The sequence below is a fragment of the Clupea harengus genome, chromosome 21 (assembly GCF_900700415.2).
Source record: "Clupea harengus chromosome 21, Ch_v2.0.2, whole genome shotgun sequence".
NCBI lineage: Eukaryota > Metazoa > Chordata > Actinopteri > Clupeiformes > Clupeidae > Clupea > Clupea harengus.
This window is the reverse complement of record NC_045172.1, coordinates 6,874,709-6,899,779: the sequence shown is the minus strand read 5'-3', so window position 1 is coordinate 6,899,779 and position 25,071 is coordinate 6,874,709. Positions and strand designations below refer to the sequence as shown.

Genomic DNA, 25,071 nt, shown 5'->3' with positions numbered 1-25,071 from the left:
CGAGAGGAATCTATGAGGCGTGTAGCGTGTAGCGCCGCTCTGGTTCTGCTAATGGAAGAGCCTGACGCATCTGCTTTGAAGCCCAAGGCCTTTAATGGGGCCCGTGGCACTCCACTAAAGAGAGGTCAGGTATGGTGTACACCTTTTCCGCCCCAATTTTGTCAGCTCCCTCTACTTTTCTTCGCTAACCTGCTAACCCCTGTATGCACTGTCTTGAGATCAGGAGGGAGGTGGTGTGTGTGTGTGTGTGTGTGTGTGGAGGGGGTGGGGGGTGTAAGTCTGTCTCCCTGACCACACCTGCTGTAAACACACACTGTTAACATTTCAGAGCGCACCAGAGCTGAGACCAGACTAAGTGTTCAGTGTCTTTAAGTCAGCATGCTTGGCTGAAACTCACACTGCTACATTCGGTGGCAGGTTATCACAACCAGAACCCAACTCTGCACTTTTCTCTTAGACAGAGATCCAGTCTAACGTTTGTGCATGTTTTGTATTTAAGAGCTGACACCAATAGAGCAGGATTCACTTTACATGAAATTTCTTTTGACTTCTGGGTTATATAAGTTAACACTTAGAAAAGCACAAGATGGATGGATGTCAAACAGGCAGGAGTAAGATAGACCAACTAATAAAAAGTCTGAGCAAAACAGAGGTAAAGAGTTTGAGTGTGGCATTGAGCAGGAGAGAGGGAGGTGACCCTGTGAGGTGGTGTACTACAGACCACGAGCTGCTCATCTAGAAGAGTGTGGCCCCAGGCAGCGCTAGGCTGTGGGAGCACACGACTCCGTGTGTAGTTCACCGGGAGGACAGACACGGGTCTAACCAGCCTGCTCCTCCCATCAGGGAGGGTTTAACAAGATGAGGTGACCTACGCTTTGAATCCAACCAGATGAAACAGTCTTTCCCTTTCTCTATCTGTCCTTTTTCTTACTCATTCTTCTTTCTCTCTGCCTTTCTCCATCCTTTCATTTATCTCTCTCTCCCCCTTCTCATCTGTCTTTCTTACTCTTCTTTCTCTTTTTCCTCTCCCTCTCTCTGTATTGTCTCTCTCTCTTGCACCCATCTATCTCTTTCCCTATCAATACCTCCTCCCTCTCCTTCTCTCTCTCTTTGTCTCTCTCTTTCTCCTCTCACCCCTCTTTCTCTCCTCTATCCTCTGTCTCAACCTGTCTCCCTCCTCTTTCCTCTCCCACTACAACCCCTCCTCTGCTGCCTACGCTCATTTAAATGTCTGTCTAAATACCTGACTCTCTCCTCCCCCTGGCTCACATCTCTCTCCCCTCTCCAGACTCAGGTAGTTTAGTCTATCTGCCCCCTCTCTCTCCCTCCATTCCCTCCCTAAGCTCTAACAAACTTCTGGAAGAGGTCAAAGGAAACACCAACCTCTCCCTGATTCCCCCCTGACTGTAAGTATGTGTTTGTTGGGTTGAAGACCGGACAGAAGAACTTTATGACAGCTGTCAGAGAAGCAGTCAGAAGTGGTGAAAGAAGAGACTTCAGAGGGACTCAGCTGCTCCACCGTGACCCGTTGGCATTGATCATTTACAGGCTAGTTATTGATTAGAGCAGGAGGCTTCTGCCGGAGGCACCACCAGACAGAGCTTCAGTCCTGTGTTGTCTCTCAGAACGGCTCTTCAGACAGGGAAGAACAAGAAGAAGGAGAAGCCCCTCTTCGCTGTCTCCATCTGGTCCTCAGTTTGACCATAGACTCTCTGAAGGCTCATCAGTGGCCACAAGCCAAAGGATCTGTGGGACTATAAGAAACAAGTGAATATGTACACCGTAGGTTTGTCTGTTAGTTTATGAATAATCTGATATTTTTTTGATCCGTTGGGCGTCACTGGGACATACAAATCAACAACAGCCAGTACTGGAACGATCTTAGCAAATTACATGTCACAGTGCTGAGGGGTGAAGTTACTTTTGGACTAATTAGGATTTAGTGAGTCGGTCCTGAGGGACCTTTGGGAACATGGACAGACGGCGGGCTTGTGAAGTGATGGGACCTCAGGGGCTGATGCTCTCGCTGACCCTTCTGTTGTTTCTGGGAGATGCTGCACTGGGTGCTGCGCCATGGAGACCATGCACAGGTATGCCAACTATTTTCTCATTGCTTTTTCTCATTCTCTCTAATTCTCTCTTCTTTTAATTCGTTGTGTGTAGGAAGAGCTGTTTTGAAAAAGGTTCATATCAGTTCCCCAAAAGAGGTAGAATCATTTGAAGATTGTACAAATCGATGTGATCAATTGGGAAGAGCTCATACTAAGGCATCCTCATCTAAACCTCACGTACACATACACATACACATACACATACACATACACATACACATAAACATACGCATACGCATACGCATACGCATACGCATACGCATACGCATACGCATACGCATACACATACACATACACATACACCTATCCTAGGCTTCCCTGTGTTTCCTCTGTCATAAATTCCCCCACATTAGATAAGATTGGATCCTGTTTAAGGGATTGTTTATCTTTGTTCGGAGCCTCACATCCTCCACAAGATTATGAGTTGAGGATGTGTGTTGAGGATGTGTGAGATTCTGTGTGGAGGTGGAGGCGTCCCGGAGCCAGACTAGCTGAGCAGTCGTACCGTATTCATTTTACATGGGTATAGAGCATGTGTGAAACAATCCACACAAAAATAAACCTATGAGAACATGTACATTTAACTTAAATTGAGCTAAATAAATAACTTAATAACCAGTCTGTACCTGTCCCATATTTGATACTGAACTGAAATCAAGCAGGAAAAACACACCCACAGATCTAAAGACTGATGCTCCATCGTACAGCTCCCTGTCTAGATATGTAATTCAAATCAACACATGTAAACGTGCGTTGATAGATGTGGACATGCAACAGATATGTTCTCTACCTTGCCATGGCTTGTAAAGCACTTCATGTACTTAAGTGTGATTAATGCTGCATGGATACAATTCTTATATTTATACTTATATATATTTTAATGTATTTTGACAGAATAAGGGCTGCTATAATGGAGGGCTTGTGTGGAGGTGGGGATAGTAGAGTTATAGGATGCAGGGAAAGTTATAAACTCATTATGAACCGAGGGAAGAAGTTAATATGCACTGGAGTTACTGCAGCAGCAGGGGGGGGGGGGGGGTGTCTCCTCACGATTGCCCCAGGGGTAAGAGAGGTGGGGGGGTCGAAGGACAGGGCTCAGGGTGGGTGCGTGAGGGGCGTCTCGCGCTCCCCTCTCAGCGGGGTGTCCCAAAGGGTAGTGATCACCTGATGATCACTATGAAGTGTTGCTAAAACCCTGGGAACACCCTCAGGGCTAAATTCCATCCAATAAACCCTGAGAGATATATGCATTAGTGGGGAAATCTTGTTAACCCACTTGTGGAACGGAAACACCATAATAAATACCAAAGACAACTGTTTTCACAATTTAGCAACATAGTACCTTTATAACTACAATGGATAGGTAAGGATAGTAGTATTGTATTGCATATTCCAGTGTGCAGTCCATAACATAAGCTATATTAAGTTGCTCAAAACATGTGTAAAGTTTATAACTACACTGGATAGGTAAGGATAGTAGTATTGTATTACCTATTACAGTGTGCATTCCATGCCATAGGCAATATTAGGTTGTTCAAACAATGTGTTAAGTTTTCAGGAATAGGCCACCAACACCCAACATTGTTTGATAAAGGATGAGTTGTGTTTAAATATGAACTGGGTCTTCCCCCCCCTCCAGTCAGACTTTGATTTACTGGGGAGGGAAATGAATATAAATCAAACACTTTGACCACAGATTCATATCCACTCATTAAATCAATCTCTCCTAACAACAGACTGATTCGCTTTGAAACAAACTTAAAGGGCCGTCATGTACTGTTTTGTCTTTTAGTGAGTTTAAAAATAGCATTTTATTATAGAAATAATTTACAAGTCTCACGTCAGATGTACAGTATGTATATGTCTTGTGGTACTGATGAAGAAGAAATTATATTGCAATTATTCTCCCTGATTTGGTACGCACACGCAAACACACACACACACACACACACACACACACACACACACACACACACACACACACACACACACAAATCATTCATACACACATCATCCATAAAGGCATTGACATACTCAAACATAAACTCACACATGTGAGGATTTGGAAAGGCTTAACCCAGCCTAAACTGCCACAGTGTTGCTACATCAATACTGAGGTGACTTCCTTAGATCCAGTAAATGTTTCCATCGCCAACTTCTCTTTGCTGGTCATCTCTCTCTTCCTTCATCTTCCCTCTCTTCTGTTCACCCTCTGTTTATGTATACCCCTCTTGTCCTGTCATATCCTTATGCTCAGTGTTCCCTCTTGATCAATTTTCTCTTCTTTTTATCTGTGCTGTCCACTCCTCTCATTTGTTCATCCCTCTCTCTTCCCCTCCTCTCCTTATATCATCTCTCTCCTCTTTACTTCCCTATTCATCTCTCTATCTCTCTCTCACACACAGACACACACACACATATACACACACCTTGCCTCCTCTCTTGTCTGTTCAGCTACCTCTCTTTTGCTGCACTCTGTTCATCTCTCCCTCCTCTCCTCTCTTTCTCCCTCTCTAGTTTCCTGTCATCTCCTTCACCCCCGCCCCTCCATCTCTCCCTCTTCTGTTTTCCATGGTGTCTCATTTGCATGAGTGGAAGAGAGATACCAGACTGCCCGATGTCCCTCGCCCTGACTGACACATGAATGAAGGGTCATAAAATCCTGAAAGCTTTTGAATCTTTCACAGACTCCCAGATGAAAGAAGCACTTATCGGGGCGTCCCCATCGCTGGGTTTGATGTGTAAAGGGCACACAGCTCCTCTCTCCTTATAAGTTTTGGATGATTAGGCATCATTAAATCTTGGGCCCAACTCTAATACAATCCTAACTCTAATACAATCCTAACTCTAACACAATCCTGACTCTAATACTATCCTAACTCTAATGCAATCCTACCTCTAATGCAAGTCACCTACTCACCACAATGCACTGTTACAGTACCATAACTTTATGAGCACATATCAGATGGCTTTTTTATTTGTTTGGATTACATTATTTTTTAAATATCATATACGGTTATGTTACTTATTAGAATGGTGTTCTTATTAGAATTATGTTAATACATATGTGTGTTATGTTATGAATGATCTATTCTTGAGCAGTTGTTGTTTTTGTTTAGCTGTAACAAGCTAAAGTAAGCGTATTTCATTGTCTCTCCTCTGTCGGCTTGAAGAGCATGGCGCTCCGGCCCGCCTAGGTAGACTAGTTAAAGGCGCGGCAGGATCAGTAGTGATGGAGGAGGAAGAGGTGACGAGGGAAGGAAGTCATGTAGAGATAAAGGACTCTCCTGCCTCAGCAGACCTGCTGCCCCTGGACTTCCTGTCCCGCGTGCTCCCGCAGGGGGGCCGGCCCGTCAAGGGGGTGCGCCTGGTGCAGGACGGAGGGGCGCGAGGGGTGCAGTTCTCCTCCGGCCCACAGCGGGCCCTCAGCTTCCCCTCCTCGCAGATCTTCGTCAACTGTCAGCACTTCCCCGCCGAGTTCTCTGTCGTCGTGACGATGAAGGTGGATCGCATCGCACCAAAGGTACGTCTCGAGGGTACACGTTAAGGTAACCACAAACACTCACCTCAGCACCAGCATCCAAACACAAATCTCAACCTAAGTAAACACAAAGCCTTTAACTCTATTGAGCTTAAGTTAATTGAGAATCTCAAAATGTGATGATATATGGGGCAATCTTTTGAGCAATGGTTAGATCAAAAGTTCTCCAGATGAAAATATGTTGCCAAAGAACATCGCTCAGCAACATTGCCTTGCAACATTGCTCACAACGTTGCCCTGTGTAACCCAGCTTAACCAAGCTTCCCATGGAATAACTGCACTGAACTGTTTTACACTGAGGGGAACAAATGTAATAACAATACAAGTAGTAACAATAACTAGTTACATAGTGTGGTGTCCAATTCATTCTTCTGTAAATAATAACAAATCATGAGTATTGTCCTCCTCTCTTGTCTCTCCCATTCCCTCAGACGAGTGAGTACATCTTTGCCATGGTGAGGGAGGATGGCAACCTCCTGCTGGGGCTGAAGTTCTCCAAGGAGCGCCTCCACCTCCTCTACCAGGGGTCAGAGGGCAGGGAGCGCCTGACCTTCCGGCGCGTGCAGCTGGCCAATGGGCACTGGCACACACTGGTGCTGGCTCTGAGCGGGCACCATGCCACCCTGACGGTGGACTGTGGCCTGCCTCTGGAGCTGTAAGTGAGAGGAGATGCCAACGACAAAATACATTGGGAGCATCTTTGACTAACATTAGGCTGAAGTCTCCTTAAATTCATCTTATAAATATAAATAGTTAGATATTAAACAATTCACTTGGGGTTTACAGTTCAATAACACTGAATGTGTGTGTGTATATGTGTGTGTGTGTGTGTGTGTGTGTGTGTGTGTGTGTGTGTGTGTGTGTGTGTGTGTGTGTGTGTGTGTGTGTGTGTGTGTGTGTGTGTCTGTGTGTCTGTGTCTGTGTCTGTGTCTGTGTCTGTGTGTTTGTGTTGTGTTGTGTGATTTATAGGGTTCAGAAGAAGTCATTCCCTGCTGACCTCAACACAGGGGGCTCCAGAATCTATGTAGGCAACCGGAAGCGCTGGAAAGGAGTATTTTCTGTAAGACCTCTCAGACACACACACACAAACACACACACATTCACACATGACAGACAAACACATGTTGAATGCATATTCCTTGACTTTAATGCTTAACCACGCATCCGTTCTCACAGGGTTTACTGCGTCAGCTGGTTCTCATACCCGGCTCTGATGCCACCCCACGGATCTGCCCCTCCTCAAACCCCAGGTTGGCAGAGCTGGCCGTCCCTGCAGTCCTGGGCCAGTTACCCGTGGTGCCACCAGGGAATGATGTTCTTTTGCCTCCATACGGTGAGTGGAGAACCTGAGTGTAGAAGGATTCATTGGCAAAAGTCAGATATAGATTGTGCTCTCTGTTTTGATTTGTTTATTCATTTTCCATTGAGGCATAGTGATACTGTAGTGTAGTATTGCTTGCTATCATGAAATCACAAGATCACCACATACAGTAAAGTCATATTACTAATTGCACATTTAAACTAGAACCCTCCACATTCTTTCTCATTGGCATGACTAACAATGAGCATTTTAAAAGGATGTCAAAATGAGTCATGACTCACCTGGTGTCTTGTTGATAGGAAAGATCCAAATCTCCTATTTTTAAATATCCTGTCGTTAGACTTTTGTGTGTTTTCTGTCAATGATTTAATGAATATTTGTTTAATACTTCACCCCCCTATGGTTTGACTTTGATCTTTGAATTTAGTTTTTTTATTCTCATAAAAAGGTTTCAACACGACTATGTACACAGTGTTAGACCTTAGTACTGTATTTGATCTGCAAGACTTTATGTGCAAAAGTGACCATGCTTTCAGTATTGAAAATGTACGATGTACAGTGACATTGTTATAACAATATATTTTAGCGTTGCACTGATATATTAATTGGTCAATGTTTTATATTCACAGGATTGTGAATAGTTGTGCGCTAATGCCTCTCCTCCTCTCTGTCACAGAGTCGGAGGTGCGGGTCACCCTGGGGTCACATCTGTCTTGTACGGGGACGGAGAAGGGGCAGCTCTGGTTTGACACCCTGAAGAGAGGCCTCTTCCTATGTGATGGAGCCTCATGGCTGCCCATGCTGCAAGGTGGGTCCACGACAGATCAGGTTAGGTCAGGTGAACAGGTGAACTGAATGATACAGAGATTCATGTTTGCCGCTACCTTAACCTGACTGGGTAAGGCACTTGGCATGAGCTGGGGCTTGATATCTGTTGTGTATTGACCACCTAAGTTTGTCCCTTTTAAGACACCGTCACGCCCCCCTTTGTGTTACGTGCTTCAGTTATTGTTAAGCTGATTCCGGGGTTCTACAACTAAACATCTGCCCACCTGAAATTCTCCTTAATGTCATGTCTCGTCATTACTTGTTGTCATACCCAAATAAAAAATGGAGTATACAACAATGGCTTCCTCATGTGTGTTTGCCATGGTGTGAGAATGTGCCATTAGCAAGGTGCGTCCACAGCCCATGCAGCAAGGCGGGCGCCAAGGATAAATACAGAGATCGGGAGCTGCAGCTGAGAGGAAGTCTGCCATGTGTTTGGGAAATACTGAAACCAGAGTAACAATGCCACTGATAGTAAATGAATGAGTGCATCACTTTGCTGATGAAGAGAATAGGGCCCCTGTTGATGTAGTCATCACCTTTGATGAGTTACAGGCAGAATTGAACCTCTGATTTTATAACCCCTGTTCAAATACCATGGCATCACCCCATCAGACATGTGTTATGTCTTACAGAGCGGGAACGTCTAGACTATGTGGACGATCACCAGGACATCTTCACCAGCTCCGAGACGTACGACATCGAGGTTTTTCAGGTACCCTCCATGGGTCTGTTTGCTGCCATGGCTCACCACTCCAGCAGGCCCGGCTCAGGCATCTACAGGTGGACCGACGGGCGCTTCCAACTCTACCAGAACATCAGCACCTGTGAGGCCGTGGCCTGGAAGCACTTCATCGTAGGGAGAAAGGTGTGTTGGGAACTTGCTGAGCTCGAGAAGGTCACCTGGTGGAACATGACCCCTTGGCGCTAATAAGACCAAGGTCATGGGGATGGCTCGCTTTTAGCATACACACACACACACACGTGCACACACACACACACACACACACACACACACACACACACTCATACACATACACACACACACACACACACTCACACACACACACACACACACACACACACACACACACACACACACACACACACACACACACATACACATACACACACACACCCACACACACACACACACACACACACACACACACACACACTCATACACACACACACACACTCATACACAAACATATACTGATTAACACTGAGTATGTTTACATTATCTATAATGTAAGTGGCTGTGTGTAAAGTTGTCTGCTAATTGAACTAATGTAACTTTAGTCTTATACAATTGCTATAACATATAGACTCCAAGAAGAGTCTAAGCCATATTTTTGTGAGCGGTGACAGATATAATTGGTGAAATATCTGTGAGAGACTGCTTGAACCCTGAGGGATACTGCATTTGGGAAGTGTTCTGTATTCACATGTGCATGCATGATGCATGAGTCACTTATGGTATGTTCAAGTCCAAACACACCCACCAAATCCACAGCTTTTCCCATAGAAAGTAGCTGCTGATTTTGTAACGAAACAGGGCCAGACAGGGTTCAGAACTGTTCCATAGGTCTCACGTATTTCGGTTGGCTTCACACCTCAACACCCTTCATGCCTCTACCTCACACATTTCATCAAGACAGCAACAGGGTTTGCAAGGATGTTGTTGGTTAATGGTGAGACTGTTACTGAACTCTTTTTCACTGACTGGATTCTTCCTGTGATGTGGCCCCAACAGACATGTGCGTTCGACTCCTAAATCCCCCACAAACATAAATCGCTGAAATGACAAGTGTGTGAGCTTAATTAGTGCACTGAGAGAATCTCTTGTTGAGACTGACCAGTTTTCCTACCAATATCAGACTCTTTCTAATCAACAGGAAGGTTCAAAGCACACAATGATTGTGTACGAAATGTATTATACAACTTAGTCTGTCTGCTAATTATACGCTGTAGTCTGTCTGCATTTCACTTGCACGGCACATTGAGAGGAGGACATGTGCTACTACAGTAGCTATGTAGGGAGGAACTATTTTGAGTCTAAGTGAGCCCAGAGGGAAGGAAATGAAAAGTTAGACGCAACACCATGAATCATTCACATAATTCATAGCTGTTTGGCAGACTCCTGTTTTTGGAGTGGAAATAGACAGCAGCATATGCAAACAGTTTATCAATGGTGGCAATGTAGTAACAAGTTTCCATTTTTGCCAGACAGCTGTGAAATAGGTGTAGAAAGGTGGCGGAACTGCAACTGGTAGGCTTGTTTGCCAGTGTGACAAACCATACTACACACAAGCACAAACAAACAAGTAACAGTCAAAGTGACTTCCATGTTGTTTTTAACTGAGGCCTAATCTCTCCTTTATATCAGGTGTTCTTGGCCGTGTCAAACTCAAAAGGACTAGTGGAAGGAGCGCCGGAGGTCTCCGTCATCTACAAGTGGAGCTTTAAGAAACTCAAATTTGTGCGTTACCAGACCCTGGAGACCTACAGTGCCCGAGACTGGGAGGCTTTCCAGATCAACAATGAGTCATTCCTGGCAGTGGCAAATCACAGGAAAGGTACAAACATGAAACCGGCCAATCACATCCAGCCTAGACATCCAGGCAGTCATAATGGTCCTGTAGCGAAGACGCAAGAGTCAGACTTGTCTTTGGCTCTAGGCCATTCACTGATGCACAGGAACACTAGCTTCAGACTGATGCTGAACGGGGGAAAGACTCAGGGATCTTATACGCAGACACAGATGCTAACACACAAGGAAACTACACCAGGGCATTACACACAACACATGGATTCCAAATCACTAACTCCATTCTAAAACACTCTAAATGGAACATTAAGCAGAGAACATTCACGTAAACATAAATATATGCACAGAACACAGGAGCGCAAAACCCTCTTTGCACACTGCAGTCCCTTATATTGGCCAACTTGACCACACTAACATTAGTGATTAAATATTGTCTGAATATCCTCAGCCAATTTCTAGAATTTCACATTGTTTGATCCAGCACGTAACCTGATATAGGTTTTCATTGGCTGCTCTGCAATCCCAACTATCATTTCAGCAGATGGAAACCACAACATCAACAGTGTCATCTACAAGTGGAATCCAGGTACCAAGGCCTTTGAGGTGAACCAGACCCTCCTGACCTCAGGGGCCTATGACTGGGAGTTCTTCACCATTGGTCCATACCACTTCCTGGCAGTGGCGAATGCTTTCGATGGCCTATCCACTTACATCGACTCCACCATATACATCTGGCTTAGAGGAACCTTTCAGCCTTTTCAGACTATACGGGTAAGAAGTCACAGCAGTGAGTACTTCAGTGAGTCATCATGATATGAACAAACCGGTCAAGTGGAACTGAACTGGAACAAGTTCCACACCTAGGTTTTGAACATTCAGCCAATTCTAATACCTTCTATGTGAATCTCTCTAGACAGACAGTTTTCTCTCAGTCTGTGTCTAGACAGTCTGTCACTTGAACTCTTCCACTATAAATTTTAGGAAAGTGAGACTATCGCCAGAGGGGTTTGTGAGTGAATTATTGTGTGTCAGGGGTGGATTAGGATAGAATTTTGTAGAAGAATTACAACGAAGCCTTTCTGATCCTCATAACAAAAGCTTCACTCACATTCACGTGGCCTTGTTTCAAAAGACTGAAACTTATTTGACAGTAATCCCAGGAGAAGATGACGGAGGTTGCAGAACTTTGAGAAAATTATCATAATCCCTTCAAAATTCCACCAATTACCTAATTCTTTGCTGCTAATGCTTCTTTATACTATTACTTTAATACTGGTCTAGGAAGATTATTCTGACACCGGGTTATTGACACCCTAAATCAACCCTGAGACATCACTGTTGAGTTATGCTTTGAGTGGTACAACCCCACACAAGGTGTTTCCCAGCTGAAGTTGCCAAACCACAGAAAGCCGCCCGTGCCCGAGACACCTGTTACCACAGAAACGCCACGGGGCACGGGGCACCTTCCAAAGGCTTGCATGAGTATAAGTACAGGGCTGAGCTACTACAGCAACCACCAGAAAGAGAGGAGGTGGAACTGGCTTTATTAGATAACTTGTTTCAACTTTTCATCAATGATGATTCAAGTTCGCCAGTAGTGCTGGCGAACACACAACAAATACATACACTTCTGCTTGTTCCTGTGGCATAATCATCCTTTTCTACATTGTTTTATATGAATATTATTACTTTTATTCTTGCTTTCACAACTGTGAGTCTGAATGAAGTACAGTCTGAATGAAGTACAGTCTGAAATACAGTTCGGATCGCTGTCTAGCTGAGAGATATGCCAGCAGGGTTTGGCAGGACGCCCAAAGTAGAAATCTGCTCTGACAGATCTCCAACTGCACCTGACAGTACAAGACGGAAACGGCGCCGCTAAAAATAGACATGTTCCTTTATTTAAATGTGACGTGCTTGAGAGAAGGGTTATTGATGGGAAGCGCTCTGTTACTCACTCCTGCATGCATGCCGACAGACCAAACTAAGTGAGGGAGGCCGTGTGTATGTGACAGACTGTATGTGGAGACTTGCAGTGGATGGGGGGGAAATTCCCCTGCGCACATCTGCGCTTCCCTTGAAATTTTAAAAGAAAGGTTGGGAAAGGGGGAGCTTTACTACCATCTTGATATGCACCGTTTAAGAGTTTACTTAATCTTCAAACTGCATAATTAAACTCCAGATTTCCCCCTGCCCCTCATAAAAATCACGTTCATACATGGCTGTGATGTGACGAGATGAGCCTTACCGCATGGTCTATGAGGTGAAGTAAGAGCTTTGATAAAAAAAAGGTGATTTCATCACTGTTGACGGTACATTTGCGGTACATTTGCTTGCTTCCCTAAACCTTTTAAACCTTAATTTATGTTTTCAGCAGTGCTTTTGTTTTCTTTGGGATGACAAAAGGGTTACAATATGAAGTTGTAATAACTGAGCAAACCTTTAAATCCATTCGCGTAAATAACGTGCCAAATTGAATCATGTTGAATGTCCTGATACAATACCAACTGTCATTATTTTAAAAAGCCCCAATGTATAATATGTCTAACTAGCCTTTTTAAAACAGTTTAAGAGGTATTAAAAGAAGCACGTCAATGTCATGTTCTTGTCTATGTTCAAACGTTTTGAGCTGCTTTAACTACAGCTTGCCTTTGTCCATACAGACACTTGGGGCGACAGACTGGGAGATGTTCCGCATTGGAGACAGGTACTTCCTGGCCGTGGCCAATGGACACATGTTATACGACAGACGCCCAAGTCTGTATGCCATTAACTCCACCATATATGAGCTGGATATGGTCACACAGATGTTCATCACATTTCAGAACATTGGTACCTACAGGTGAGGCATTGTGAAAACGACTCATAATTAAGAGACCTATAAGATTTATGTACTGAATTGGCCACATATTACTCCTTTGTTAATGAATTCTTCCTGTTTTATTTGGCTTCTTCAGTGCTGTAGATTGGGAGTTCTTCACTATAGGTGATGAGAAGTTTCTGGTTGTGGCTAACTCATATGACGGCACAACCTATTCATTAAACAGTGTTATATACAGGTAAGTGAATATCTGGCTCTTTGTGACTTCATTTTTAGTCATTTATTCAGACCAAGCTGTTTTGTTGAAGCACTTCATGTTCTTTGCAGGATAAAACTGTGTATACAATGATCTGTGTGTCATTAGTTGTATATTAATGTATATTAGAGTTCCTTCTCGAGGAAGATGTCTGTGTTAGTATCTGTATTACTGGAGTTGATATCTGTGCTAACTCAAGAGTCTGTGTTAGTATCTGTGTCACTGGAGTTGATATCTGTGCTAACTCAAGAGATTTCCTCTTGTCTTCAGGTGGCAGGGCTACGAGGGCTTCATCCCGGTCCACCGGCTCCCCACCATTGGATGCAGCGACTGGGAGTTCTTCTCCTCATCAGAGGGCTCCTACCTCATCTACTCCAGCGCCAGACAGCCACTCTCCAAAGTCTTCAAGCTCAAGACGAACTGAATACACTAAGGGACTGGAGGAAATGGTGTCACAATGCAGTGCCACTGTGGCTCTCACCCAGTCAGCCATGACACTTGCAGGGAGACACACTGTCATGGCTACCAGTTCCAGGAGGTGGAAGAGCTGATGATGTCATTCTTAAACTCCTGCAGCCTGATCTGGAATAAATGCATGTGGTTAATCTACCTGCATAGAAAGGATTTATGGCATGCCCACAGGAAGATATAGAGCCCACTCATGGGTTGCTGTAGGGACTGCCTCTTTGCCTGACCGGCTGTCCCAGAAACCGTGGAGACCGTGCATCTCTGTGGTTTGCCATCTTATCTTGCTCCTAATTTCTTATGATGCCTGTAGCTTTCAAATGATGTTCGATTTACGTGAGCCGCCACGCCAATAGACGGAAGAAACCGCAAACCTTTCAAGTGGGGCTCCAGAAGCACTCATAAGCACAAATATCTCTTGTCTTGAACAAGACAAACAGGGACTAAATACACAAGCATAAAGCTTGTGAAGTACGCTGATATGTTTGTAGCTCTGACTGAAGATTAATTCATGCCTTTTTAATGCAGCAGGAACTCAGGGGATTAGCCAACTAAAATATACTGAATCAACAACGAAAAGATTTGGTCTTTCTCATCCATGAAGTTTAAAAATCAAAAATCAAAATCAAGATAATTTCTTTCTTTCTGTGAGCCACACTGGAACCACTATGTTTATGATCTTAGCCTAAGATGCTGGATACACTAATCTTTCCTAAGATGTTCATGTAAGCTCTTCATACTGTGCCTGTAATTTATTTAATGGTAAATATGTGAGTGTAAATAGAAGCTAATTTTGTGTAAACTAAATAATTTTCTGCACTGAAATAAAGTCCCAAATCTATCAAACTATGTTCATTTGATGAGGAAATTAATTTTATGAAATGTACCAGTCTAGTATACCATAATGATACATGATACACTATGATTATGTACTGTAGATAGATAGATATATAGTTGGATGGCAGACTAAAATAGAAGGATAAAATAATGAGTTGGATTATGCATTTTTCTGATTACGGCCATCTGGGTAATATTATTTAATAGACCAGGCAGAGCTGGGAATGTTGTGTGAGAGTATCGGCCAACTGCCTGTATAGGTCCAGTATATGGTGCTCTTGCTTGGTGTCTCAACTGTGCTGTGCTTTAGGAAGTCAGGAAGGAAGTGATAGCAGTAGTATTGAGGATTATGAGGGAGAAGATAGTGGGAAGGTTGGAAATGGAGATACAGAGACAGGGATGGGATCGTAAGAGGGGAAGGAAGGATCGGAGAGTGGATCGGACAGTGAGGAAAGGGAGAATGCAGAATACAGTTGTGAGGTCTGAAGAGGAAAGAGGGGTGAAAGAACTAGATCCAAAAATCAGAATCAAGAAAGGGAGGTGAAATATGTTAGAGCTCTGGATGATGGAAATGTGTTAATAGGGTGAAGGGCACATTGAAAAAGCAAAAAAGTGCTGGGAAAATCAAAGTAGCCAAAGTTGAAAGAGTAGGGGGGCAAAGGACGAGGGGTTTCAAGGGAGTGATTTATGGAAGAATGAGGATGATCCTTTCACAGCTTGTATGAAGAAACATATTGAACATTTAAGGGAGGAATGGTGAATTGGTTAAGAGTGTCAAAGAATTGCCTGAGGGGATTGAGAGAATTTGAACAAAGGACTTGCCAAGAGAACTGTACTTTGGATTAATGAGGTATAGCGTAAGAGAATACAGACTATACAAGGGGAAGAAAATATGTGCCAGATGTGGTGGTGATGATGAATAGGGTGAATGTGAATGGGGAATAAGACGCTGTAGTTATGGGGGGGAGTATAATGCTGCATACTGCAGATTCTACCTTAGGGGTTCCTTATAGAGTACTGGATATAGGACTGGAGCAGGAGTACACAGTAGTGGAGGTGTGGGCAGAGAGGAAGGAGAGAGTGGTGGTAAACTATTATAATCCATTTAAATAGTCACAGTTAAATGAGCGAGAGGAAGTATAAGGAAGGATAAGAATAATGGAGGAAAGGAGGAAAAGGGGTTGGTGGCAACCAATCATGTTTCAGAAAAGGAAGAAGTGTTTATGACCCATCAACCAATCAGGTTTCAGAAAAGGAAGAAGTGTTTATGACCCATCAACCTATCAGGTTTCAGAAAAGGAAGAAGTGTTAGTGACCCAGCAACCAATCAGGTTTCAGAAAAGGAAGAAGTGTTAGTGACCCAGCAACCAATCAGGTTTCAGAAAAGGAAGAAGTGTTTATGACCCATCAACCTATCAGGTTTCAGAAAAGGAAAAGGTATTAGTGACCCAGCAACCAATCATGTTTCAGAAAAGGAAGAAGTGTTGGTGACCCAGCAACCAATCAGGTTTCAGAAAAGGAAGAGGTGTGCATGACCCATCAACCTATCAGGTTTCAGAAAAGGAAGAAGTGTTGGTGACCCAGCAACCAATCATGTTTCAGAAAAGGAAGAAGTGTTAGTGACCCATCAACCTATCAGGTTTCAGAAAAGGAAGAGGTATTAGTGACCCAGTAATATGTCCACAGGGGGAGGTGAGGAAAGCCCAAGTTAAAAAAAGACTGTGTGATTGCTGTGTTCTTTGATGTGGAGAAGGCATATGACATGTTGTGGAAAGAAGGTCTTCTTATCAAGATGCATTGATGGGAATAGGGGGAAATGTGTTTCATTTGGGCTCTGGACTTTTCAAATGGAAGAAGCATTCAGATGAAATAGGGTCAGTAGGGTGTCCCGGTTGGAGAATGGGGCTCCTCAAGGGAGTGTGATTCACTATCATTCACTATCACTATAAATGATATATTTGCAAACATTCAGCCAGGAATTGTTATTTGCAGATGGTGGTGGTACATGGAAAAGAGGCAGAAATATAAACTATGTAGTCAAGAAAGGTCAGGAAGGGATAAATCAGGTAGAAGAATGGAGAAGTAGATGGGCTTTAGATTTTCTGTTGAAAAAAAGAAAGAAGACAAAGATTGGAGAGAAAACACTTTATGGAAATGAACTTTCTGAATCTGGCTAAAGTTTCTGTTTTTTGTGAGTGTACTTTGACTCATCACTAATCATGAAAAAAAAAAGAAAAAAGTAATGAATGTTATAAAATGCTAAGCTGTAATGGAATGGGGAGCAGACATAGCATGCCTGAAACAAGCTTATATGTCTTTGATTAGATCAAGAATGGAATATGGAAGTTTAGCATATGGCTCTGCTTCTAAATCATTACTGTCTGGGTCGGATCTAATTAAAGCCAAGGCACTCAGGATATGTACAGGGGCTGTGCGTTCTTCACTGATATGTGCACTGCAGGTTGAGACAGGGGAAATGCCATTGGGTTTGCAGCATAAGCATCGGCGATAGCCACCCAGAACAGGTGATTCAGACAGGCTGGGAGAGAGGTGTGGCACAGGCCTCAAGCCTTGGGTGGATTTGCAGAATTAGTGTCGCAGGATATGGGGATAGATGACAAGGAGTTCTGTCCTGGAGTAGCCTGACTACTATGGCCCTCAGTTCCATTAAGGGTTCTAGAAGCTCTTAAATTGATCTAGAATGGCTTGAAACTAAAGTAGGGAGTGAACATTTAGATCTGGTATATGAATACTATTGTCATGTAGGAGAGAAATACCAGGAGCAAATTCTTATCTTCACTGATAGATCATAGGATTCTGAAACTGGTGCTACAGGTGCTAGCAATCTTAGTCCAGGGTTGGAATGTTGAGATGTATAAAAGAACTTCAAACTACCTGAATGTGTGGTCAGTAGAACTGTAATTTATACTGATGGCAGTACAATGGATAGAATAGATCCAACACCATAAGGTCATTATCGGGTATCAAAAGTATTGGGGCTGCTTCTTCTCAGAGTCCGTCAGATTCTCATTATGGTTCCACAACACATCTATTCTTCTAACTAATGAAGAGGTGAACAAATTAACAACAACAACAAAAAAGAAAAGAAAACAAAGATATAGAGATAAATCTTCCCTAAGCTGAGGGGAAAGTATTGTTTGGAAGGAAATAAGTCTGAAGTGGCAACAGTATTTGGAGATAGAGACTAAAGGGTGGTACCTGTATTCATTACTGAGCAGAGTACTAGCACACAATAGGAAAGCATCCAACCTCGTCATGTCAGGAGTGTCAACCACCTGTAACAGTACAACATATGCTAATATCACGCAGGAGGTACACGCAGGAGGCAGAGTGAGAGAAGATATGTTTGCAGATATAAGGGAGCTTTATCTGATTTGTATCAGTTAAACATGTGGCCGAATGAAAGAAGAAAAATGTGTTTGTTTTGTTTTTTGGATAGGATTTAAGTATAGTGGGGTAATGGATTGATCCACAAGGTGGCAGCAATGCAACAGAAAGGCTGTAAAACGACAAAGAAGAAGAAGAATGCCATGGGAAAGAAACATGGCTGCGCACTGAAACACCGCTGGATGTATTCTTACGTTTCGTTTCCCCTTCGGTTCATTGTTGGGACTGAATGTTTGAGACAGCAGTTGGGTGTTTTAGCCCTGTTATCAACGTAAATGACATTTGTCACAGCCAGTGGTGGAACAAATCATCAATCGTCGTAAGTGTACAACTGTCGAACTGATTTTAGCTGCTGGCTAGATCGTGGGGAAGATTGTTAGCCAGTGCCCACGTTTAAGAATTGACAGCCAACTTAGGTTGTTTTGCAGGGTTTAATGACTGTATACCGTAGACCGTAGATTGGCCCTCTGAACCTACTTAACTGAGAGGTTAGGAAGCCTGTCAGTTACCATTCTTGTATGATAGCAATGGTAAGTCCTGTGAAATCTGTGCATTCTGGAGTGAATCCGATGGTTGTCAATAGAGAGCTTGGCAAGACCAAGATGAGATAGCAAGAGGTTGTAAAGCAGAACTCTGTTCACTCGCTAAAGTCTCTGCGGGTAAAAGGAACGGAGTAGCCCACTGGAATAAAATACAGGAATAAAGAGCCTTTGCAATGTTCGGAGATCTTTTTGAGGAGGACGAGGAAGGCTTTTCTTCCGTCCCCAGCGGAGGAAGATTTGCGAAAGGGAAGGAGGTCGAGCCTCCACCACCAAGAGAGAACGTCAATCTCAGCGGAATCAAAAACCAAGGGGGCACTTGCTACCTCAACTCCCTCCTCCAGACGCTTTTGTTTACGCCAGAGTTCAGAGGTGGGTCGGTGGAACTGCATGCTATTGCTTTGAGCTGACATATTGTGATTATAAACTGAGGTTGAGTTTTGCTGTGTTCTGTAGAGGAACTTTTCAGTCTGGGACCGGATGAACTGGGTAACCTGACTGACAAGGACCATCCAGATGCCAAGGTTTGTGTGCTGGAATATCTTATACTTGAGTATTAGTGAATGGTTAGGGGAGCGAATGAAAATATTGAAAGTGGAAGTAAGAATCAGCAGCTCTATGAACCTAAAACCACTTGAAGAACAAACTTTGGCTAACCGAAACATTCAGTTCACCTTCATCAGGGGTGAAATGGTTTAACAAGTTTGGTTCTCCTATCTACAAGAGTTGCTGAACTTTTATACCTCCACTACCTGTCTTTCCTAACACCTTGGTAAACATTAATGCTTTGGCACACCAACCAACACAAAAGACCAATGGGAATGAAATGAATAGAGGGTGACAGGAGTGTAAGATGAGGTGTATGGAGGTGTTGATATGCTGTGATCCTCTGCAGGTTCGGGTGATCCCACTCGAGCTCCAGAGGCTGTTTGCACACCTGCTGCTGGTGAAACAGCAGACCGCCTCAACCTCAGACCTCACAGAGAGCTTCGGCTGGACCAACAATGAGGTACACGTCTTGTTGAGCTATCTGGGGAAAAAAGAAAAAGATGCATACTTTCCTAGATCCCTCTTCATTCACTTCTATCATCATGCAGAAATGTGAGGGTCTGTCTGAAACAGCGGGAGTTTATCTAACTGTGTTTCTGTCGGCAGGAGACGAGCCAACATGATGTTCAGGAGCTGAACCGCATCCTCTTCAGTGCTCTGGAAAGTTCTTTGGTGGGAACGTCAGGCAGCAACCTCATCCACCGCCTCTACCACGGCACACTCGTCAACCAAATCGTCTGCAAGGAATGCAGCAACATCAGTGAGAGACAGGTGTGTCTCATCATGACTCATGATACAGCCTTTTTCCGTGTGCATGTCTGGCTGAGTACTTGTATGGTCTAATAATTCATTACGTTTTAGAAGGCTTATGATGTTAACAGCTAAGATTTCATTTTATTTTACTTACTTTAACCATATTTCCATAAACTTGGCATTAAAACTTGCACTCTGTCAGATCCCATAGTATCTGTCTCTTATGTGTGGGCTGCCCTGTCACAGGAGGACTTCCTGGACCTGGCCATGCCTGTGCGCGGTGTGTACAGCCTGGAGGAGGCGCTGTGGAGCATGTTTGTAGAGGAGGAGTTGTTCGAGGGCAACAACCTCTACCGCTGCAGCTGCTGCAACCAGCTGGTCCAGGCTGCCAAGGTCAGTCTCGGGTCAGAACAGGGCCGGGCGACAGACAGATACATATGCACACATGAAAGCATATAGGTTGGCTATGGCAGACTGTATCAGAAATGAATACGTTTGGATTCAGAAAGTAAAAGCCCAAATGGTTCTTCGAATCTGTCTCAACGCTGTCTTTGTCTTACCTGTATTTGTACTGTTACTTCGTTTTGCATGGTTTGTTCTGAATATGTGACAAATATCTATAAATAAATAAATACTAAATATTTGATTAGCGTAAAGATTGGTTAATCACACAGTGGTGTGATGTCTTCCTCAGGAGGTTCACTCACTCTTTTGTCTGTCCCCAGTCTGCCAAACTGAGGAAGCTGCCCCCATTCCTCACCATGTCTCTGCTGAGGTTCAACTTTGACTTTGCCAAGTGCGAGCGCTACAAGGAGACAGGACGCTACATTTTTCCTCTCACCATTGACCTTCGACCTTTCTGTGAACAGGTATGCAACACGCGTCTTTCCCACGTTGCTTAAGACTGATCCACATGGAAGCAGAAGGGGTACATCTGTTTCACATCCTCACAGGAACTCGCTTCACACTGAAGACAAGATGTAATATCCTGTTCTGTTTTTCAAGTCACGATTGTTATTCTTGATGTATGCTATCAGTAATCATCAGGTTAACCCTGCTACAATCAGTCAACACTACCTTGATGGCTTGAATATCATATGAGCATACTGCCTTTTCCCACTAAACATATACTCTTTCCACATACTGTCCTTTTTGAATACTTTTTCCTCATACTGTCCTTTTAGAATACACTTTCCGCATACTGTCCTTTTAGAATACTCTTTCCGCATACTGTTCTTTTAGAATACTCTTTCCGCATACTGTCCTTTTAGAATACTCTTTCCGCACACTGTCCATTTCCTCTGATCTATTCCACATGTGTGTGTGTTGGCTGTCCCCAGAGAGAGTGTCCTGACAGTGAGTTCCTGTACGAGCTCTTCTCCGTCATCATCCACAAGGGGGGCTGCTACGGTGGCCACTACCACGTCTACATCAAAGACATCGACCATCTGGGCCGCTGGGAACCTCCAGTGAGTTATCAGGTTTTCTTTCTTTCTTTCTTTTTCTTTCTTTTAATTCTTTAAATGATTAGTAAATGTAGTACAAGGGGAATAATTATTGGTTCATTTGGGGGGGGGGGGGGGGTGATGAAACGGTGAATGAAGCTAAATGAAACAGTGGGTTATTGAAACTACCTAACTGCTTTAGGTAGCAGACACATAGGAATGGTTTCTCAAATATTAGCAAAACATTGACGTGTGTGTGTGTGTGTGTGTGTGTTGTGTGTGTGTGTGTGCGTTTCAGGAGGAGGAGAAGCAGAAGCAAAAGACCCAGCAGAGAGACGTGAGAGTGAGTGAACCTGTGCTAGAGAAGGACGATCCCCTGTCAGTGCTCACAGCCATACTCGCTCAGGTACAGCCACGCACACACGGCCACGCACACAGCCACACACACAGCCACACACACAGTGTAATACACACACACACTAATACTCTCTCTCTCACACACACACACACACACACACACTTATACTCTCTCACACACACACACACACACTAATACTCTCACACACACACACAGTAATACACACACACACACACGCAGTAATACTCACACACACACACACTAATCCACACACATAGATACATGTACAGACAGATGCTTAATACACAGGTTCACACACACTCATCCATCCAGACACATTCACTCACCCATCCAGACACACAGACTCACCCATCCACACACACACACTCACCCATCCACACACACACACTCACCCATCCACACACACACACTCACCCATCCACACACACACACTCACCCATCCACACACACACACTCACCCATCCACACACACACACTCACCCATCCACACACACACACTCACCCATCCAGACACACACACTCAGAACCCAGTGCTGTCCTCAGCACTTTTCAAGATCAGAACACTGGATTGAAGTCACATCGCATGCACCATTCACAATGGAGCCACTGAGAGTGTTTCACAGCTCCAGCCTTCAACAGAAAATAACACCGCTAGCTACTTCATCCATGAAGTGAGTTGGTGCCTTAATCCTAGCAGTGGTCTGCCTTGTTAAAGAGGTGTGGAGAACTGGCTTGGAAATTCAGACGGACCTTAATATCAGAACATTCTAGATCAATGTGTTCTGGTCTCTCTTTCACTCTCATTCAGGAAGAATCAAAGAGTGTTCCTGTCGATCAGATCAGCCAAAAGCTGATGGATAAGATCGGGACTTCGTGGAACAAAACATTCCGCAAGCAACATGGACCAATTGGCAAGGTAGGTTTTAAAAAAAAAAATATATATTTTCCCAAACTGCTGTCTTTGCTCCATTTACTGAAATATGGTAACAGTCATTCTCCCCTAATCTCATTTCTTCTCCTCCTTTTCTCTCTTTATTTTTCCTCGGCCCTTTTCCCCCTCTCCTCTCCTCCACTCATCTCCTCTTCTCTTCTGCTCTCTCTCTCCTCTCCTCCAGTTCCTGCAGAGTAACTCTGATGTCTTCCTGCTGGTGGCCAAAGGGACTCGCGTGACTCTAAAAGCCACCTCTCCTCCGAACCCTGGGTCAGAGGTCACAGAGGTTACCGAGGTTACCGAGGTCCACCCGACCACTGAGGCCTCACCCTGCGAGAGCAGCCCAGAGGTGAACGAGGTCCAGCCGGAGACTGTGGTGGAGGCAGAAGGCGAGGGGATGGCTGGATGTCACTGGTTCGACCTGAACGACTCCAGTGTCACCTCCATTGGGCAGCGGGACATCGAGAAGCAGTTTGAGGGGAAGGAGAGCGCCTACATGCTCTTCTACCGCAAGGCCAGTCTCCAGAGGCCGACAGAGGGTGTGTGTGTGTGTGTGTGTGTGTGTGTGTGTGTGTGTGTGTGTGTGTGTGCAATTCACTTAAGTGGTTTTACCTCGTATTATTAGCTAATATTATACATATTCTACCATCTAATGTTGCTAATCATGTCAGGACAAGGTGTTCGGAGTGCAAATGTCTGGTAGTGTGGGTATTGGGGAGTTCTGCTTCATCACCGTGTGTGCGCATGTGTGCGCAGCTTTAGGGAATCTGGCGTATAAGGTCCCTCCACACTTAATCCAGATGGTTGAGGAAGAAAATGCCAAACTCCAGCAACGGAGGTGATGAATCTGTCTCACGTTGTCCATCTCCTTTGGAATGGTGTCCACTAAAAGTGTCAATAGTATAGGACTAACACCTGTATGTGTGTGTGTATAGGGAGGAGTTTGACGCCAGCAGTAACAGCATCGAGGTGCGACTGCACCTGGCGCCCCACTACAGGGCAGAGATGGGGGCACTGCGACCGGTCGGGGACACTAAAGATGCTGTCATCACCATCACCTTTGACCGCCGCAAAACCGTTGGGGACCTGCGGCTGGCCGTTTATCAGGTGACCTCATTAAACAGAGACACTGCCTCCATGGCACATATTACTTTGAAGGCCAGTTCACACCAAAGATTCAAAACGAGACAAAACAATCTTCTCGCAGGCGAAAGACAGACTTAGCAACTACATATAAACTTCCGAGTCTATACAACATCAGTCAGAAAGCATATGCTGGCACTCACAAAAACAAACGTAATTCGACCGACTCTCGGCTAGTCAGCTAGCTAGTTGATTAACTTGGCCAGCTAACTAGTTCATATATGGCTAAAAAGAGTAGTGTAACAAAGGGGTTGCTATGGAAACGTTGGTTCTGTTGCAAGATGTGCCAGCAGTCTGAACCGCCCGGTTTTAGAACGCTTTGGTGCAACAAGTTTCAAGCAGTTGCAGCTCGTCGCTTGTCTCGTGGTGAATCTTCGGTCTGAAATTGTCTTAAAGCAGTGGGCACACAGTAGAGACGTGCCCTCATCTCAGGAAGAGATTTTAGAAACGAGTATCTAAGTGTTAATTTTTAAATAGGAGTTTTTTTCTGTGAGTAAACCATTGACAACAGTGGGACAATTTAATTTATCAGTACATTTTCTCATTGAAAATCAAACACACTAGAATAAACAGAGGCGTACAGCACATTTAAAGGCTAACTACACTAGACACTGTGACCGTTTAACCTTTGACCTCTGTGTGACTCAGATGCAAGACCTCTGGGAGGGGGACATGGCCCTGACGGTGGCTCAGAGTCTGCCTGCTGGCCTGCACCTCTATGACACACTTGCAGGTACAAACACAAACGCTTTGTTTGTGGTGTTGATCTGGAGGTTTACTTGTCCTTGGAATAATCTGTTCTCCTGTGTGCGTGTGCGCGTGTATGTGCGTGTATGTGTTTCAGATGACCAGCAATCTCTGTACAGTGCTGGTGTGAATTCCGGCTCTGACCTGTTTGTGTGGAATGGGAGAGAGGTGAGTGCCAACACACACACACACACACACACACACACACACACACACACACACACACACACACGTATACTTTTACACAATTTTTGTGGTTACTACATTCTGTTAATTCTTCCGTTTCCATTTCCAGCTAATTAATTTGGCAGACTCTTATCCAAACCGATTTACAGTGTCAGAGATAAAAACATTTTTGTATTGGTTCGTATGCGCCAAGGCTATGACCTCTGACCTTTGATGTTGTTAGCTGGTTGAGCAACAGGATTAACAGGAACACTCGCTCC

At 44.2% G+C, this 25,071-nt stretch overlaps 2 protein-coding genes across 5 annotated transcripts in view; both read left to right on the top strand.

Moving 5' to 3' along the window:
- The first annotated feature begins 1,140 nt into the window (after positions 1-1,140).
- tspeara (thrombospondin-type laminin G domain and EAR repeats a) lies at positions 1,141-14,745 on the top strand. Of its 4 annotated transcripts, none has more exons than XM_031559025.2 (12): positions 1,141-2,090; positions 5,411-5,634; positions 6,084-6,307; positions 6,622-6,712; positions 6,829-6,985; positions 7,650-7,781; positions 8,437-8,669; positions 10,191-10,380; positions 10,891-11,123; positions 13,016-13,194; positions 13,310-13,411; positions 13,700-14,745. In XM_031559025.2, exons 1-12 carry the CDS (start codon positions 1,973-1,975, stop codon positions 13,851-13,853), a joined length of 2,037 nt encoding a protein of 678 aa, XP_031414885.1. In that variant the 5' UTR covers positions 1,141-1,972; the 3' UTR covers positions 13,854-14,745. The 4 variants fall into 4 exon arrangements, with proteins under 4 accessions (XP_031414885.1, XP_031414884.1, XP_042558856.1 ...); XM_031559024.2 differs by having other exon boundaries at positions 5,408-5,634; XM_042702922.1 differs by having other exon boundaries at positions 5,285-5,634; positions 10,894-11,123.
- Positions 14,746-18,257: 3,512 nt separating this feature from the next.
- usp40 (ubiquitin specific peptidase 40) overlaps positions 18,258-25,071 on the top strand; it is a 15,552-nt gene continuing 8,738 nt past the window's right edge. Inside the window, exons 1-14 of the mRNA XM_012841020.3 lie at positions 18,258-19,050; positions 19,135-19,202; positions 19,574-19,687; positions 19,834-19,998; positions 20,227-20,373; positions 20,706-20,849; positions 21,321-21,449; positions 21,724-21,831; positions 22,613-22,720; positions 22,920-23,274; positions 23,492-23,573; positions 23,671-23,842; positions 24,527-24,611; positions 24,723-24,793. Coding sequence (XP_012696474.2) covers positions 18,855-19,050; positions 19,135-19,202; positions 19,574-19,687; positions 19,834-19,998; positions 20,227-20,373; positions 20,706-20,849; positions 21,321-21,449; positions 21,724-21,831; positions 22,613-22,720; positions 22,920-23,274; positions 23,492-23,573; positions 23,671-23,842; positions 24,527-24,611; positions 24,723-24,793 — 1,944 coding nt within the window. The 5' untranslated portion in view covers positions 18,258-18,854. The remainder of the gene's footprint in view (positions 19,051-19,134; positions 19,203-19,573; positions 19,688-19,833; positions 19,999-20,226; positions 20,374-20,705; positions 20,850-21,320; positions 21,450-21,723; positions 21,832-22,612; positions 22,721-22,919; positions 23,275-23,491; positions 23,574-23,670; positions 23,843-24,526; positions 24,612-24,722; positions 24,794-25,071) is intronic.